At 36.4% G+C, this 16943-nt stretch overlaps 1 protein-coding gene across 2 annotated transcripts in view; it reads right to left on the reverse strand.

Moving 5' to 3' along the window:
• Positions 1–16223, reverse strand: part of col1a2 (collagen, type I, alpha 2) — a 52255-nt gene extending 36032 nt beyond the window's left edge. For both annotated transcript variants that reach the window (XM_072253430.1, XM_072253429.1), the window contains exons 1-12: positions 16020–16223; positions 12500–12513; positions 12378–12398; positions 10128–10172; positions 9805–9882; positions 7922–7969; positions 5729–5773; positions 5515–5568; positions 5359–5412; positions 3069–3122; positions 2865–2918; positions 2708–2761 (exon numbers count right to left, since the gene is read on the reverse strand). In XM_072253430.1, the coding sequence (XP_072109531.1) occupies positions 2708–2761; positions 2865–2918; positions 3069–3122; positions 5359–5412; positions 5515–5568; positions 5729–5773; positions 7922–7969; positions 9805–9882; positions 10128–10172; positions 12378–12398; positions 12500–12513; positions 16020–16101 (603 nt within the window). In that variant the 5' untranslated portion in view covers positions 16102–16223. The remainder of the gene's footprint in view (positions 1–2707; positions 2762–2864; positions 2919–3068; positions 3123–5358; positions 5413–5514; positions 5569–5728; positions 5774–7921; positions 7970–9804; positions 9883–10127; positions 10173–12377; positions 12399–12499; positions 12514–16019) is intronic.
• Positions 16224–16943: the final 720 nt, after the last annotated feature.

A 16943-nucleotide genomic window follows, 5' to 3' on the forward strand; every position in this document is an offset into this window, starting at 1 on the left:
GCTTTTCATAGCATGTATAACAGTATAAAATCTGAAACAATTCCACTTAACCTTATAACAAAAACCTCACAGCCTAATGAGCGCCGATGAATTTTAGCAACCCAAGTACTACTTTCAATACCAATAGAAATAGAATCATCAGATAATTTGAGATGAGCAATAAAAAGAAAAGAAAAATAATGACTCGGCTGAAATTTACATGGATTATTTCTTGTGAACACAACGAACTGGATATATGTGGAACAAACTGGACATATGTGGTTAAGCTTTTATACTGATTCTTATTTAATCAGGACCATCACAAACAAGTGACAGAATTACAATAAAAAACCTTAAAAAAGCTAGTTACATAATTAAAATGCTTTCCTAATTTTGCACTAAATTTCAAAATACGAAAATGTGAAAACATGTGCCAGCCTATTTCAAGGTGCATTATGTGGTAGCTATGGTTTTCTTTCATATTATCAAGTGTTTTAAGTGATTAACTTATGGACTGCAGACAAAAACAAACCTCAAAATGAAAGCTCAAAATCAGAGTCTAACAAATACTCTTGAGTTCACCCTGTATATTAAGGTAATAGGAAGCAGCAATGTTTTTAAGCAAATGATTTAAGTGTCAAAAGCTCGCAGTTATAAAAGGCTGTTAAATTTTCTGCAATAACTATCAGTTAATGTTTGCCAAACATTTCTGTGATGAACAATTCAAGATAAAGTAATAATTATTTTTGGAGTTTGGTTGTAGGAATATGGGTTTCACGAGACAGTTTTGTAGAAATATTGTAGACTTGGGTTGGAGACTACTTCAAAATAACTATGTTCTAATCATCACTAACAGTTAATTTCTCAATTCATTCATATTGAATAGTCATTAGAGAAAGAAACTGGAAACTTGACAGAAGGTCTTGACAGCCATTTTTTGGAGTGGAAAGACAGTAGGGAAGTGCTGATGGGGTGGAAGATGGGGAAGAGAAAGAGATTCATTGTTACCAAACAGATTGAAGTGGATTTAGAGAATTTTTTTGTGGTTGATATTAGAAACAATTCAACTCTCAGAAGTAAGATCAGTGCAAGAATTATGTCAGATACTTATGATCTGCCATCATCTTTGATAAAGTTGTATTGTCTTTGGACTTTTCAATGGAGCCACATTATTTATCCTTCATAAGTGAGTTATGTTTACAATAGAAAATGCAAGTTTTTTTCTTGTGAGATACAGTTGTGTCTGTAAAACTGAAATGATTAAATTAAAAAATGTGAGACACTTCATTTGTACTCAGAACCAACACCTGACATGTCTGCTTGAGAAGCTGTTCCAGTGCAGTGGTTCCCAACCTGGAATCCATGCATCCCTTACTTAATGGCATTGGTCTGTTGAATAAAAAAGGTTGGGAAGTCCTAGCCCTGTTTTAGTGGTTCATGATGAACTTTAATATTTATTTAAGATGTGCTGAGGCAAATCTTGACAAGGCAATGCACACAAATGATGGAGGAAGTCAGAAGGCCTTCATCAGGACTCAGTCCGCGATGCCTAATGTTTACTCTTTTCCATAAAAGCTGCCTGGCCTGCTGAGTTCCTCCAGCATTTGCGTGTATTGCTTTGGATTTCCAGCATCTTCAGGTTTTCTCATGTTCATAAGTTTTGAGAAAGTCTTACATTTAACTATTCAGTGCAACTTCAAAAATCCCAAGGCAACTTTCCTTTCCTTGATGATATGATGAAGCAGCTAAGAGATGATTTGTATAAATGGGTTGAATTCTGTCATAGAAACAATCATTGGACCTAAAATTATAAATCTGCTTCTAGTTTCAGTACTGGGTCACGTATGACTATGAAGCCTAATAGAGTTTTCTTTGACAGAGTGAATCATGACTCTCTCACGGTGGTTTCTGAAAAGAGGATACTGTCCAAGTTGCATGCCATCTTGGTCAATGTCTCCCATCCACCACATAATGTACTGGGTGGGCACAGGAGTACATTCAGCCAGAGACTCATTCCTCCAAGATGCAGCACAGAGCGTCATAGGAAGTCATTCCTGCCTGTGGCCATCAAACTTTACAGCTCCTCCCTTGGAGGGTCAGACACCCTGAGCCGATAGGCTGGTCCTGGACTTATTTCATAATTTATTGGCATAATTTACATATTACTATTTAACTATTTATTACTATTTTCTATTGCTATTCTATTACTATTTATTATTTCTATGACTATTACTATTTACTAATAGTAATATTACTATTACTATTTCTATTACTATTTATTATTTATGGTGCAACTGTAATGAAAAGCAATTTCCCCCGGGATCAATGAAGTATGACTATGACTATGACTAAAATGGTCACATTTTACATCTGGTTTGTACATACATTTCGCAAATCACTTCATGATTAAGGAACGTATGCAAGCAACAGAACTTTTGGTGCTATGTTTTGATTTTTCCATGAGTTTTTATTGATGAACTACTTCTCCTGTACACCCATTGTGTGTAAAATTTCAAATCAGGCTTGAATTTGTTAGCAGTATATATGTTATCGAGAATGCAGAATTAGTTTTCATTATTTGATGTATGACTGAACAAAATGGACCAGAAACAAATGTCATAAATGTAATGGAAAGTTCAGAAAAGATGTGAGGTAAAAACTAATATTTCTAGTGGGAAAAGCATATTAGTTTCAACTGACTTAACTGTGATCATTGCTAAGGGCTTACCTTTACACCAGCAGTTCCTGGCTCTCCCTTAAGTCCATCCAAACCATTGAAACCCTGCATGCCAATGAAAAATATTATAAAATGAATGCCAGTTACTCAGAATGGCTCTAGTTACTTACTGCAATAAAGAGTATGAAAAAGAACAGATTCAACTCACACGGTGTCCTTTTCTGCCAGGAAGACCAGGAGTTCCTGGGAAGCCACGAGCTCCCTGAAAGGGAATACAACAAAATCATCAATGTGAAAAGACATTGTAATGGCTTCTTATTAAGGAAAGAAATAAGTAAACAATTGCACTTTATTGATGGCCCAATGTCTTCATAGCCAATAGTGATAGACTTCATGCAGTAGCATTACTTGCCTGAGGTCCAATATTACCACGATCACCAGATTTGCCAGGTTTGCCATTTGAACCCTGCAAAGAAAGATGATATCTCAGTATTAGTACAATACCAATGAAAGAAGTATTTTACAATAAATAGTTATATTGTAATAGGAAACACTAGAACTATCGCCTGGCGGATGGATTCAGAACAGCTTCACAAACACCTCTGTTATCACCCATGCCTATTTGCAGAGACACGGATAAGAATTAACAATAGTCCCCCTCATTGAGAGGACTGACTTGTGTTCACTCTGCTTCTCTAATGGTTCAGTGGAAAACTTTGATCCTCATACATTCCCAATTTCCTCGTTTGGACTTTGCAGCACAGAGTTCAAGAAGGAGGCTGGAGGTCAGATTCCAGATCCTATGAGCTTCTAATCCAACTCTGCACTCAACAATGATTCCAGATGAGGGGCCATTTACAAGCTTTAATCCAGCCATGTCTAGCATGTGTGGCACAACTCCATTAATTTAACTGAGGTCACTGACCTGGACAGCAAGTGCAAACAATTTGATTATTTTTATTGAACTTACTATGAATATTTTAATTAATTTATATTATTTTAAAGGAATTTAAAAATATATTTTTTAATTTTAATAATAATACTTTTAAAAAACTTATTTAAATATACTCTGGTTCCCTGGTTATAAATATTTTTGATTAGCCAACATTTAAAAGTATCAGGAAAGGATTTTGACAGCACATTCAGGTACTCTGGGGCAAAGTCTCGGATCTATCCACTGTGGCCTAGTCACTGCTTATGGACTACTGTACTCTGCTTTGAGGGATACCCCCTGCACCAAGGCCTGACTCGACTCCCAGGGCTGTAAAGATTTGTACTGTAAAGGAGATGCTAGTTACTTAACCATCTACTAATGTAAGTTCTCTAGTAGGAATCTAATACCATACAACTAGACAACAAATGAAAGATATTCTAACGGAAAAAGATTCTTAATTGTGTGCATTTTAGATGGGCATACTATTCTGGTAATGTGTTACTGTTCTTTAATGCACAGTTGCATATTCACATTATTATTTTTTAAATGCATAGGAGTCAAATAAAGAATGCACCTGGCTTGGCATATGCAATCCATGAAGAATTTTAATGTAATTAACCATAATTAAAAGAAAACACTAGCACTTCAGAAGTATGTAGACTATTCTTTCACAAAGGATAGGACTGTGGAGCACTGAAGTGAAAGATCTGGTATTAACTTGTTGAACAGCAGATCAGGGAAGAGGAAATGGCCTATAGCTGCTTCAGTTCTTTACAGAAAGCACTGGAAGAACTCAGCAGATCAGACAGCATCTGCGGAGGGACACTGATAGTTGACATTTTGAGATAAGATGCTTCATGCTGAGTTCTTCTGGTGGCTTTTGTGTTGATATTCTATCATATTAAAAAGTCAGATGCTTGCTGAAAAGGGCTTTAATCACATAGGTGCAATATTATCTTTGTGTTGGCAATGTTGTTACTCCATCTTAATGTCATTTTGACCCCTAAAATCCATTAAAATTGTTCTTAAATGTAAATCTAAAACACCAAGGCAATAAAATCTAGGTAATTCTAACTTATTTTCACACAATATCAATCTAATACTACATACACAGTATTTAAGAGTATTTTCTCCTTTCACAGTAGTGACCTCAGTTCTGGACCAGAGATTCTGACATGTTTCTCACAAGGTAAGGTTGCAGGACATTCCAAGTTTGCAGTTAAAGGTAAACATGAAAAAGGTATTTTAGAAAGGAAAGTTGAGCAGGTTGCGTCTTATTGGAATTTAGACAAATGAAAGGTGATATAATTGGAACATAGGGGATCTGAGAGGACCTAACTGGGTGAATGCTAGGGATCCTTAAGGATGAATCTAGATCAAGGGTTTGTGGTTTCAGAATTAGGAGACAACCATTTAAACGAGATGAAGAGGAACTGCTTTACTGATGGAGTGTGAATCTTTAGAATTTTCCATCCAAGGGAGCTCTGGATGTTGAGTTCCTGGCTATATTCAAAATTGTAGGTCACAAGAAAACCAAATGCTATGAAGAACAGAGAGGAAAGTGGGATCTTTACAAAGACCAGATCAGTCATGACTATTAATGTTTTCTGCAGAATCCCTCATACAAAACTGAAATGGCTATCTATGAAGGGTCAACAGGTTATATTGTCTTCTCCTGTTCCTTTTCCTTATCATATCAGCCAAATGATTGCAGTTGAGAAGTGATCACTGTTTAAGGATGATGTCATGATTCACAATGAATACTTACATCTTCACCAGGCTTGCCAGGTACACCTTGAGGACCACGAGGGCCAGATGGACCCTAGAGAATAAAAGGACAGAAAGGCAATCAAAATTAATATTAAGTAAAAGATCCATTACTTAATTTAGACTAAAGAAAAACTTGGCTTTGAAGTGCACTTACAGAAGAACCGGCTTCACCTGGAATGCCTGGAAGACCTGGAGGCCCAGGAGAACCCTGAAAGAGAGGGCACGTTTTTGATTATAACTGTTCAAACATGAACTATTCAAAAGTAACTTTAAACATGAAAAAAGTCAAAAGGAGGTAGTGCAACGTGTTGCATAGTTTCAGCTATAAATTGATAAAGATTAAAATACCAACAGTAAGTTACACTTACAGGAGCTCCAGGGGCTCCCTGTGGACCTTTCATTCCCATTGAGCCCTGAAAAAGATACAATATGCCTACATTAGTATATAATACATAATCATGATTAAAAGGAAAGTGTATATTAAATAAACACCGTAGAGAAGGATAATTCTGCAGAGAATGCTAGAGTGATTGTTGAAATAATAGATAGTATGAAGTGTTATCTTTTTATCTGTCTTTAGGTTTAGCATTTAAAAGCAGATGGTCCCTATTTAAAGCCTCAGCCATCAAACAGTAAATCATTAATGATTATAAGTTGACAAGTAAAAGTTGATGAAAGAACCTTAACCAGCAATGTTTCATTCAATGTAATCAATGTTTGCACATTATATTTTCTCACAATTGAAGATAAGTATAAATATTTTATTTAATTCAGGGACTTTATCATGTTTCACAAGTTCAAACCTTGCCAGAAATTTGAGTTTAGCAAGATTTTTACATTGATAAAAATTGCAGCCAATTATCTTCCCCAAGTAATACAATAGAATGAACGACTAGTTAATCTGTAATAAAAACAGAACATCCTGGAAATGCTCAGTTTGCCTGGCAGAGAGAGAAACAGAGTTTGAGAAGCTCTTGAGTTCTGATGAGAGATCCTGGCCTGAAATGTTAACTCTGTCTCTCTCTTGAGAGCCGCTGTATGATCTGCTGAGTATTTTAAGATAAAAAAAATTATATTTGCTTTCAAGCGTTTGCAAAATTTGCTTTTGGACTAGTTAATTGGCTCTTGATATTGTAGGTTGAAGGAAAGACCGGCCAGGACATTGGTAGAGCTCTCTGTTCAAGATTAACAACACTTAAAACTTCAATTAATTTTGCCCTGAGAAAAGGAAACTGATAGCTGGTTCCCACCAGATGCACAGCATCTCTGATAACACAACACTCCGTGAAGTGTGAGGTTAGATACTTTGAGGAAGTTCTGCAGTGCAGCTCAAATCCTCTGAGGGGGAAGCTACCAGCCAAGCTATGTTTTCCATAACAAATATATGTTGGAAGAGGCTTAGAACAGAGTAAAACCATTTGCTGTGAAGTTGGAGCGACCAAAATTTCTTCCATTGTTCCAATAAGCCTCAATGAAAATAGAATCAGATTTTCTGATAATAGAGAGGTTACACATGAGACTTTTATTATTAGTCATATTTTTAGTTGTGTTTAAACTATAAATTTAATTTAAACTATGTATTCTACTAAGCTAACCATACTAAGAAAATTAAGCATTCTATTGGGCATCTTTTATTGGACATTATTGCTTAACTTTTATTTGGAAAGGGACTGATAGGATATGCACTAACAGGAAAGATTATTAATACTTGGACAGAGTTAGCACGAGGATGCATTTTGGATTCTACTTGTATTTGCTTGCTCAAGTACCACACTGAATTAGCATCCAGTCTGATTCATGTTTCAGAATTCTTGTTTACATGGGCTGCTAATCTTTGAGATGACTGCAATCTATTTCACTGAACTTGTTACACTGAGTGGGAGTTATAATGTATGGAGAACTAATCAGCAGAAATGCATCCAAGGATAATGCAGTGACAAAACAAGGATTTCATGTAAGTTGAAAGACATTTCTATAAGCCTTGAACCTACATAGCGGGGGAATACTGAATCTGTTCTCAATATGGTAATTTTCAGGATGCTATTTTAAAGTGACTTGACTATGTGGGACATCTGATATAGGAGCAATGATGTTTCTGCATAACACATGGGCTACTTACCACTTCTATAATAATAAGGTACAGTAACAGCTTTAGAGCTTTAAAATCACATGCTCTGGGTATACTCTGGCAGTTCACAGACTCAAGTTGTGTTGTAAACATTTCTTGGGATAGTTAATTCTCTGGGAGCTTTGTTTCTGCTCAAAAGCTATGAATGATCTCACTTTTAGCAAGAAAGTCTCAAAACAATATTCATTTCAGGACATTAAAGTGAACACATGCAGATACTGAGTTATGTGAAGGCTTGATCTATAAAAGCACAATCTATCAGGGTAACCACACCTACAGGACCTTTGATTTGAATAATCATAACAATGAACTTGTGGTTTTTATTCTAGGCCTCACATTTTATATCATTGTGTTTCTCTGCTGGGAGAATTGGATCTTGAAAGTTGGCCTAAAGTTTTTTATAATGATTATAGAAGGGGTTGTAAGTGCGTACCACGATTCCTGGGATTTGTTCATCACGTTTAAATTGAGCAGCAAAGCTCTGAAAAGAAAACAGAAATACGTTACTACTTGAAAGCCTCAAATTTATGCGTTTACGTCTCAGGAATATATGCCAACTTAACAGCATAGTAGCTACATTGTTGAAGAATGCTTCAAACACATGCACATCTAGACATTTACATTTAGAATTAACAGTTAAAATATAAATATAAAATATTCTTACATACAAGGCAAAACTAACATTCCCACTAACCAGATTCTTGAAGGTATAGAATAGGGGCAGTGTATTAGTTGAAGAGAGAAATAATCTCTTCTTGTTTTCATGAGGGTCCATTTCAAAATAATCAATAACTATCAAACAAAATAAAAAATGTAGTTGACTAAATATTCATCCTTAGTTTAAAATGTGTGGAGCCAAAAAATTAATTGCTTGCTTAGTAAAGGAAAACCAATATCCAATAGGATGGAATCAGTGTGATCAATTCCCATCTCTACACTGAATATCTGGAGACATACAGTATGTAAGTTCCTTTCATGGACATATAGAGTTGTTCAGCACAGAAACAGGACCTTTAGGCCATTGCATCTATGCTGACCTTTTTGCGCATTTATAGTGATCCTATTTGGCGGCTTTAGACCTGATCCTTCTGTACCTTGTCTGGAAGTTTTTTTTTAAGTGAAGCAATTGCATCTGATTCTACCATCTCCTTTAGTATCGAGTTCCAGATATCAACCACCCTGTGTTAAATGATTACCCTTCACATCCCTTAAACCTCTACACTCTTACCTTAAACTTATGGCCTCAGGTTTCTGATAACCCTAACACAGGAAAAAAATTCGATAAATTACCCTATCAATGTCTTTTATAATCTTATATACTCTAACAGGTCACCCTCCGTCTCCTTCACTCCAGGAATGCAGGCCTACCCAATCTCTCCCATAACTAATGTCCTCCAACCAGGTAACATCCTGGTGAATCTCCTCTGCCCCCTTTCAAGTGCAATCACATCTAACTGTACTGGGCCTATCAGAATGCAACACAATGTCTCAAGTTATAAACACAAGAGATTCTGCAGATGCTGGAAATCCAGCGTAATGCATACAAAATGCTGGAGGAACTCAATGGGTCAGGTGGTACCTATGGAAAGGAAAGTTTCATGCTGAGACCTTTCATTAGGTCCTGATGATGGGTCTTGGCCTGAAACATCCCTTTCCATGGTGCTGCCTGACTTGCTGAGTTCCTCCAGCATTTTCTATATTTTACAATATTCCAAGTGCAGCCTAACCTGTGTTTCACAAAGTTGCAACGTAACATCTCAACTCTTGTATTCCATGCCTTCTCTATTTCAGGCAATGACAACGTGTGGCTTGGCTGGGATAGTTTGACTTTCCAACAGTCATTGGCTAAGGGAGGAATTTGTCTGCAGTCACTACCTCTAAATGCTCAATATAGTAGCATCAAACATTGCACTCCACTTCCAAACTTTGTCTCCATTCAGTTCAGTGAAATGGGATTTTGAAAGTGCAGTACAATGCACAAATACCCAATATTGTAAATGGTTTAGGAGACTTCTTACCCTATAATTTACCCCATAACTTTGAAGAATTGATCTCTGAATATGGCGTGGACAATAATAAACACCCTTACTTCTTCTGATAACTCTTGATTTATACCACTGCAACGTACAGTGAAAACAAAAGTGAAGTATTTAGCTCTCTTTGTTGACCCCTTTTGGTAATACGGAAACAATGGGAGGTAGGAGAAATTGCTTAGCGTTACTTGATTCCATATATAACTTTAGCTTACTGAGTTGCCCAACAATCGATTGGAATTCAAAATCATCATCACATTGAATTTAATCAACAGTAACTTACTAAGCCAGGTGGTCCAGGAGGTCCAGGAAGGCCCGGCTTGCCTGGGAGTCCATCTTTACCGTCTGGTCCTCGTGGACCCTATGATAGACAAAATGTAGATTGTAACTATTCACTGGGAGGCCTAATAAATACAACATGACTGTTGAGGTTAAATAATTTCATTACGTGGTATACAACACAATGTTGAATGAATGCCAAATGTTAATTAAATGAAGAAGTGTCAACTAATGTCCTAGAGCAGAAAGGTTTACTCAAAACCAAGTTCAGTTAAGTTTAATTACAAAAAAATGAAGAAAATAAAAGTAATCAAAATATATATATACCCTGTCTCCATCTGGGCCTTGGTTGCCAGGGAGTCCTTGTGGTCCCTAAAGAAGAAAATGTTTGAATCAGGTTAAGCAGATAAAATTGTAGCATAATTCATACTGTTCTGGAATGTTATTCATTCATATAATTAAAACTTTATTATGGTTCTGCTGTTCTTATATTTACTAAATCAATATTCTGAATGACAAAGGTAGAATGTAAAACCAGCACATATAACATTTTTTTCAAATCTGCAGGATATCTTAGAACTCTTTACAGTCATATGTGGACTTTTGAAGGCTCGGTGTGCAGCTCTCCCATCTCTGAGTCAGCAAGTTCTGGTTTCAATACAACCAATCTCAATTGAAACTGCCAGAAATTCAGGCAAGGTGTTAAATCAAGGCACTATCTAGCTTCTTAGGCAGGTATATAAGATATCATACCACTTTTTCCAAGAGTCATGGGAAAGCTAATCTTGTTCTTACCTGACCAATATCTGTCTATCAGTCAACATATACAAGTCAAGCATTTCAACTTTTAAAGTATATTTGTACATCCTGAAAAGAACATGAAAGGCACTATAAAAATTGTTTCCATATCAGGAAACAAGCAGTTATTTTGTCCCGAGATGGGTTTTGTAAACAACAATGACTAAAAGATTCTCCATCTTAGTTTTGGTGCTGCTCGTTGAGGGCAGAACAATTGAGAAACTTCTCTGAACATACCTGAATAATAAAATTGGATCTTTCATATTTATATGACGGTAGATAGGTTTCGGTTTATGATAATTTAAACTTAAACTCGTCTGACCGTTCAGTTCAATACTCCCTCAAAATGCACTGAAATGTCCATATGAATCATACTATCAAGTCAGTGGACTGAGGTTTGGACCATTCACTGAATCAAAGAGTTATTACAGTGTCTTAACGAGCATGAGAAGCTGAAGAATTTGACAAAGGCTATCCTCAGAGAAGCTCAAAGAAAATTAATGAAAACTAACTGAAATCAAAAGTAGATAATTACTTTACAATGAAATAGGTGCATACAGGCACGTTGAAAGTCATTCACTGGCATCTTTTGCAGTGTTGTTTGTTTCACATAAAATAGAAATAATGAGTTTAAAATAAAGAGATCTAAAGGAGCATAAAGTAGACTAACAAATTGTTTTTGATGTCCCATATTGTTCGTTGTCTCTAACTTACGTTGTGTGGAAATAATATGATTAGTGACAAAAAAAACTTCCCAAATATTAGGATAAGTAATAGAACAAATTGGGTAAGTGTGGTAATATACTGTAATTCATTACACCATCACTTCTTAATTGCCCAGCAAATGCTTGACTGAGGAGGCTCAATACCGGAGTCTGTTCTTGCACCAGAACATAAATCCAAGAGGTACGATTCAGTGTATGTCAGAAAAGGCAGAGGCCTATCCTTATATGAGGACTCTTGCTTTGCGGAAACAGGAAAACAAAATGGTCTCCTGTCTCTGGAAGACACCATCCACGAGGCTGTATTGCAGACAGCCCTGCAATCCAGCCCAGAGAAGATGTGCGAGAGCGAGCGAGGAGAGGCACATGAAGGAGGCAGAAGCAAAAATAGACAAATAAAAACATGGAAATTCATGTTTTACATTGCTGTAATTACTGGAGGGAACTCCAGCGCTTTTGACACTATGAGCAAACCCTCAAATAGTGTACTGGGTACATTCTAAGGGGAAAACTGCCTATTCCTGTTATTTAGCCTTTTTAAGTTACATTTTCTGCTTTTTTGTTTATAACAAACTGGCAAAACACACCATATAGATGGCAGAGTGTAAGAATCTGTGGCTTATTATTTATCTGACTTCAATGAACTCATGCATGAAATTGATAAGATTAACTATTGTAACAAGACAAACATCAATCATTTCTCATGGATCAGCATATATTTTCCATTAAAAGGATGAGTTTTAAAAGTAAAACATTTAAAGGATTCTAAAGGAGCATAGTATTCCTTAGCAGACAAAAGTACACAGTGTATCGGATAGCAAGTAATAAAGATACTCCTTCGAACTTCCAAGAAATTGACCTGACAGTAACCAGAATCTTATGAAAACAAATCAGAACTGACGTGTGGAATTATGTTAAAGTGGCTGAGGGTATGGAGCTAGCTTAATTGGACCGTATGTGGTGAATGATATAAACAGGGTGAGATTATTCATGTTTGCATTTAATACGATATATAGTGCACACAATAGTAATAATATGATTATATCATTATACATACCATTAATTCATCTTGGTAATCCTGCAATAAGAAAGAATAAATAAATTTAATTACCTTACCTTGACAAAGTCAAAACGTAATTGAATTTCTGAGAATTAAAGTGTAATGATTTCACCACTTACATCACTTCCATTGTCTGAAGAAAAAGAACAAGAAAAACCCATTAATTAGGAATTTGCTGCATAAAAAACTGCATACTTAATAATACATTGTGTACACACAACATACCGGATTTTAAAAATCCTCATGACCTGTTGTGAATCCTTTTGATTCATTCAGTAGAATTTACAAGGTGGAAGTCGCTATGTGACCATATGGAAAATACGTCCTTGATTTTCTTGATTTAAAATTTTGAGAAATCTGTTGTGATCCTTTTCAAATATATAAAAATGTAGCTAAACTTTCAAGCTCAGTAAATAAACAAAGAAATCATTCTTACTGTTATATTGGTCAGGAAATTTCTGAATTTAGCCAAAGTTTGATAATGAATAATTGAACTGTAATTTGGACAAAGGCTAAACTAATTGCTTGACAATGGAACAGTTGTAGGAAGCAACTTCTGGAGTCCCAAGTACTGTATGTTATTAAAAATACATATTTTTGGTGAATTTAGAGAAGAATAAAATATTTCCTCCTTTCTGGCACCTACATTGAGTTCTCAGAGATCAAGTTTGTCACAGGGGGAGACAGACTTTATTTAATATGGCTGAATTCCACACATAGATCCTTCTCATGATTAGTTGTGCTTTCAATATTAATGCAGTTTGTCGATAAGATTTGATGATTGTGTTGTCTGCATCCAAATTGGAAGTATTGCAATTTAATTACCATAGTATCCTTACTGACAATAGGGCCAAGAGAATAAAAAAGACAATATAGTTGAAAGGAAATGAACTTTGCTAGTTCTTTTGACTATTATGAACTCATTTCATTAAAGTTGAATGCAGGCACCTGAAGTACCTCTAAAGCAGACTATGGTAAAACAGATATTCTTTTAGCTTCTATTATAAATTAGATTTGGATCAACCATGAATTTGGATAAACAATTTCATTAATAAGGGAAATTCATTTTAACTGAAGCTGATGTCATAATTACTATCATATTTATGAAAGAGCAAATACATTTTCAACCTAATTTTCTGAACGTTTTGGGAAATCAATTAAATATTTATTTATTTTTGCTTGTATTATTTGATCCAAGTTAAGAGATGGTGTATATCTATCTTGATCCGAAACTATATGTCCGAATAAACTTAATTTTTAAATACAATGTAAATTTCATTTTTACTGACCATTCTCTTTCTTGAGTTCATTTTTTGAAAAGCAAGGCCAACCATTTTCTTCAGAATTCATTTCAAAAGTTGCAAATATAGGAAACAATTTACATTGGCCAATGGACTTTAATTCTTACATGGTTATTGTCAGAATATAAGGAACATTTAAATGGGTATCAAATCTTTCACATTTTTATTGAGTTAGATTTGTTCATATTTAATAGTATTTAAACTAAATGCAAATAATTAAATTTGAGTAGTAAATTATTTTAACAATTAAGTACATATAGCTTAGAGTCAGCTTAAATGTTGACATTAATTATCTAATAAATTGGAGAAGGACAAACAATGTATTGTTTGGAACATGAACCAAAACTTGAGCTGCTGGGTCAAGTTGCCACCTGGGTGGCAGTTCTGCCCCCTGATTCTGGCAGTGACCTTGCTGACTCAACAATACTGTTGCCAGGACATTTGCTGTCAGGCAAACACAGTCAACCACACTGAGGCTTCCACACCTCCGTGCCTTTAATTTCCTGCACTTTGATTCACCCTACACCATTCCTAGGTCTGCCCTGTAACAGGATGACAATGGCAAAAGGCCACAAACCACATGTACATATATGCACACAAACAATTTCAATGGACTAATACCAAGTTAATTCTAAAAAGGCTTAACAGTACACACATATTAGCTGCTTAACAGGATATACCTACTTGGTTAGTGGTTGGAATGATTTTAACTGTTCAACCACATACTCGCAACTATGCCAAATAACGGTTTAAAGAGCTTCTGTGCCAAGTTCATTGAAGTAGATGTTTCATGAAAGATTTACTCATACATGAACACGAGCTGAGCTTGCTCTGCTCATCTGGTTTTGAATCCGTGGATCGGCTTTGCACTGATATAAGTAAATGGCACTTCAAGATGCACTAAACAGCATTGGCACTTTGCACACCAGAAGGTTATGACTAATAATAATAATAAAGATTGGACTTAATTAAATTAATTTTAGAAATAAATATAAATAAATATAAATAACTAGAAATATATTTCTTGGATTGTAAAAATGTGGCACAAAATATATTAAAAAATGAGGTAGTATCCTAATCTGGTTAAAGTAGAAAAATACGATTCCTATGAAAACGTCAAAAATTGTAATGTTATATCTACTTAGCTAATTTGTCCAATTCACAATCTTGAAGATTCTTTCTTCCTACCACTTTCACAAAATCCATCTTCAGCAAGGGCCAACTAGGCAACTACTTCAAACCACCAGCAGGGGGCTCCAAAGTGTTGACTTTTAGATCTTTGCATCGTACCAAGGTGGGTACAAAGGTACAAGTATACGTACACAGTCAAAATTAGTTCAATCGTACTATACTTTGTATATTAAAGTATTATCTGCCGACTATATTCAATCAAGGAAAAAGTCACCTCACGTTTTGCATCTAAACAGTTTAGGGAAATGTTGAATTGCATCTGTACTGAGATTCTCCAGATGTTCCCTCATTCTTTTTACCGATCGCCCCAGTTGTCACTAATTCCTCCACGCAGAGACTACGCCTTCTTAAGATTTACAAAAGTACTGCTCGAAACTAAGTATTCAAAAGTCGTGACTGGACACATCGCAGGTCGCTCTGCAATAATTCCAAGGGGCACCGTAGCCACATCATAAGGGCGGAACCAAACGAGAAGCCACGGACTCCTGAAACCTCTGAAATTCGACTGCACCGCTGATAACCTCGACGGGGAAGCAAAACGGCGAAGTAAGTGAACACATTACATCGAGGTGGCGCTGTCCGCAAACTCCTCGCTCCCTCTGCCCGACTCAACGTTGTGATGGAAAAAACATTCCTTACATCTGTTGCCATTTAATTTCCCCCCTTCCACCCAGCCCAGAACAGATCCTTTTCAAAGCCCGAATTATTTTTCTATCTAAAGTTAACTACATAATTTTCTATCACTTGGGCTCAACGCAGCAGCAAAAGTGACACCGCAAAGCTCATTCAATGGATTTCCAAAACCTATCTCACCCGTTTCTGAGTACTTGGTTACGAATTACATTTTACGCATATAGATCCGAACTTTTTAAAAGAAAAGAAGTATGTCCGAAGTAAGCAAGGTGCAGATGCGTTTGACGAATAAGTTGCAATTGTATTGGTTACTTGTTCAAGAGAGATCGTTCCTTGCAAATTACAGGATTTATAACAGGATTTTAAACTTTTTATTATTCTTGTTTCAAGGCTATACGCTTTGAATAGTTTGAACTTAGGGTTTCTGAAAGAATCTGGCATGCTTTATCTTACTGGGCTGCAGCCTCCGAACAAATATATACATTACATTGTCAGATTTAAAAGGGGCACTTACATTCGTCTCCAAATTGGCCTCTTGCTACGAACGTCGTTACTGCAAGCAGCAACAAAATCCGTGTATCCACAAAGCTGAGCATGTCTAAATGATAGACATGCAGACTCCTTGTGAAAAATAGCCCAGACTTTTACCCAGCAAGCATAAAACAGAGGCGATGATAACTCCAGACTTTACAGACCCCTCCTGTCGAATCTCAAGCGTGATGCACCCTTCTTATAGTACAGGAGGATCCTTGTCTGCGTGTCAGGACATCCCCCTAACCAATAGAAACCCAATGGCCCAGCACTTTCAACCCCAACAAATCCACTGGAGAAGTATGTTCCAGTGTGCACAGCCTGCCAGAAGATTACTGGCACAGCATCATTGGATTGACGATTCCAGAAACACTTAATTGAATCCAGCCCTAAGCATTGCCATTTCGGGCTTCACTTCGCTAGGGGGCTGTGGTGGGGTATTTAATACTTGTCCCACTTTCTAAAGAGGGAGACCATGTCAACAAACTGCCGGGACTTGCAGTATCCGAGCAAGACCAGAAATCAGGGGCAGCTTCTCGTGTGAACCCGAGGAACTGAAAGTTCCGTGTTTCGCTCTGTGTGTATGTTAGTTACGTTCATCGGCGTCTCGACAACAACCTGCATCGGAAAGAGCCGGTGTTTGTGGGAACTGCTTGCCAGTCACTAAATTCCAGTGGATTTGGTAGAAGCTTCGACTTATTAGCGGGGAGAAAGAACAACGACTTCAGACGATGCCAAACATAGACTCACGCCCTTAGCCCAAGAGTTCCAGCGGCTCCTTGATCTCAATCTGTGTGGCATTCAGTTTTATAATCTTAACAACTTTAACTTTTTAATTCTTATATTGTATTAATTGCATGTCTATAGATCTTGAATGGCAGGTGCCCACAGCTAAAATCACAAATCA

The sequence above is a fragment of the Mobula birostris genome, chromosome 3 (genome assembly GCF_030028105.1).
Source record: "Mobula birostris isolate sMobBir1 chromosome 3, sMobBir1.hap1, whole genome shotgun sequence".
NCBI classification, from domain to species: domain Eukaryota; kingdom Metazoa; phylum Chordata; class Chondrichthyes; order Myliobatiformes; family Myliobatidae; genus Mobula; species Mobula birostris.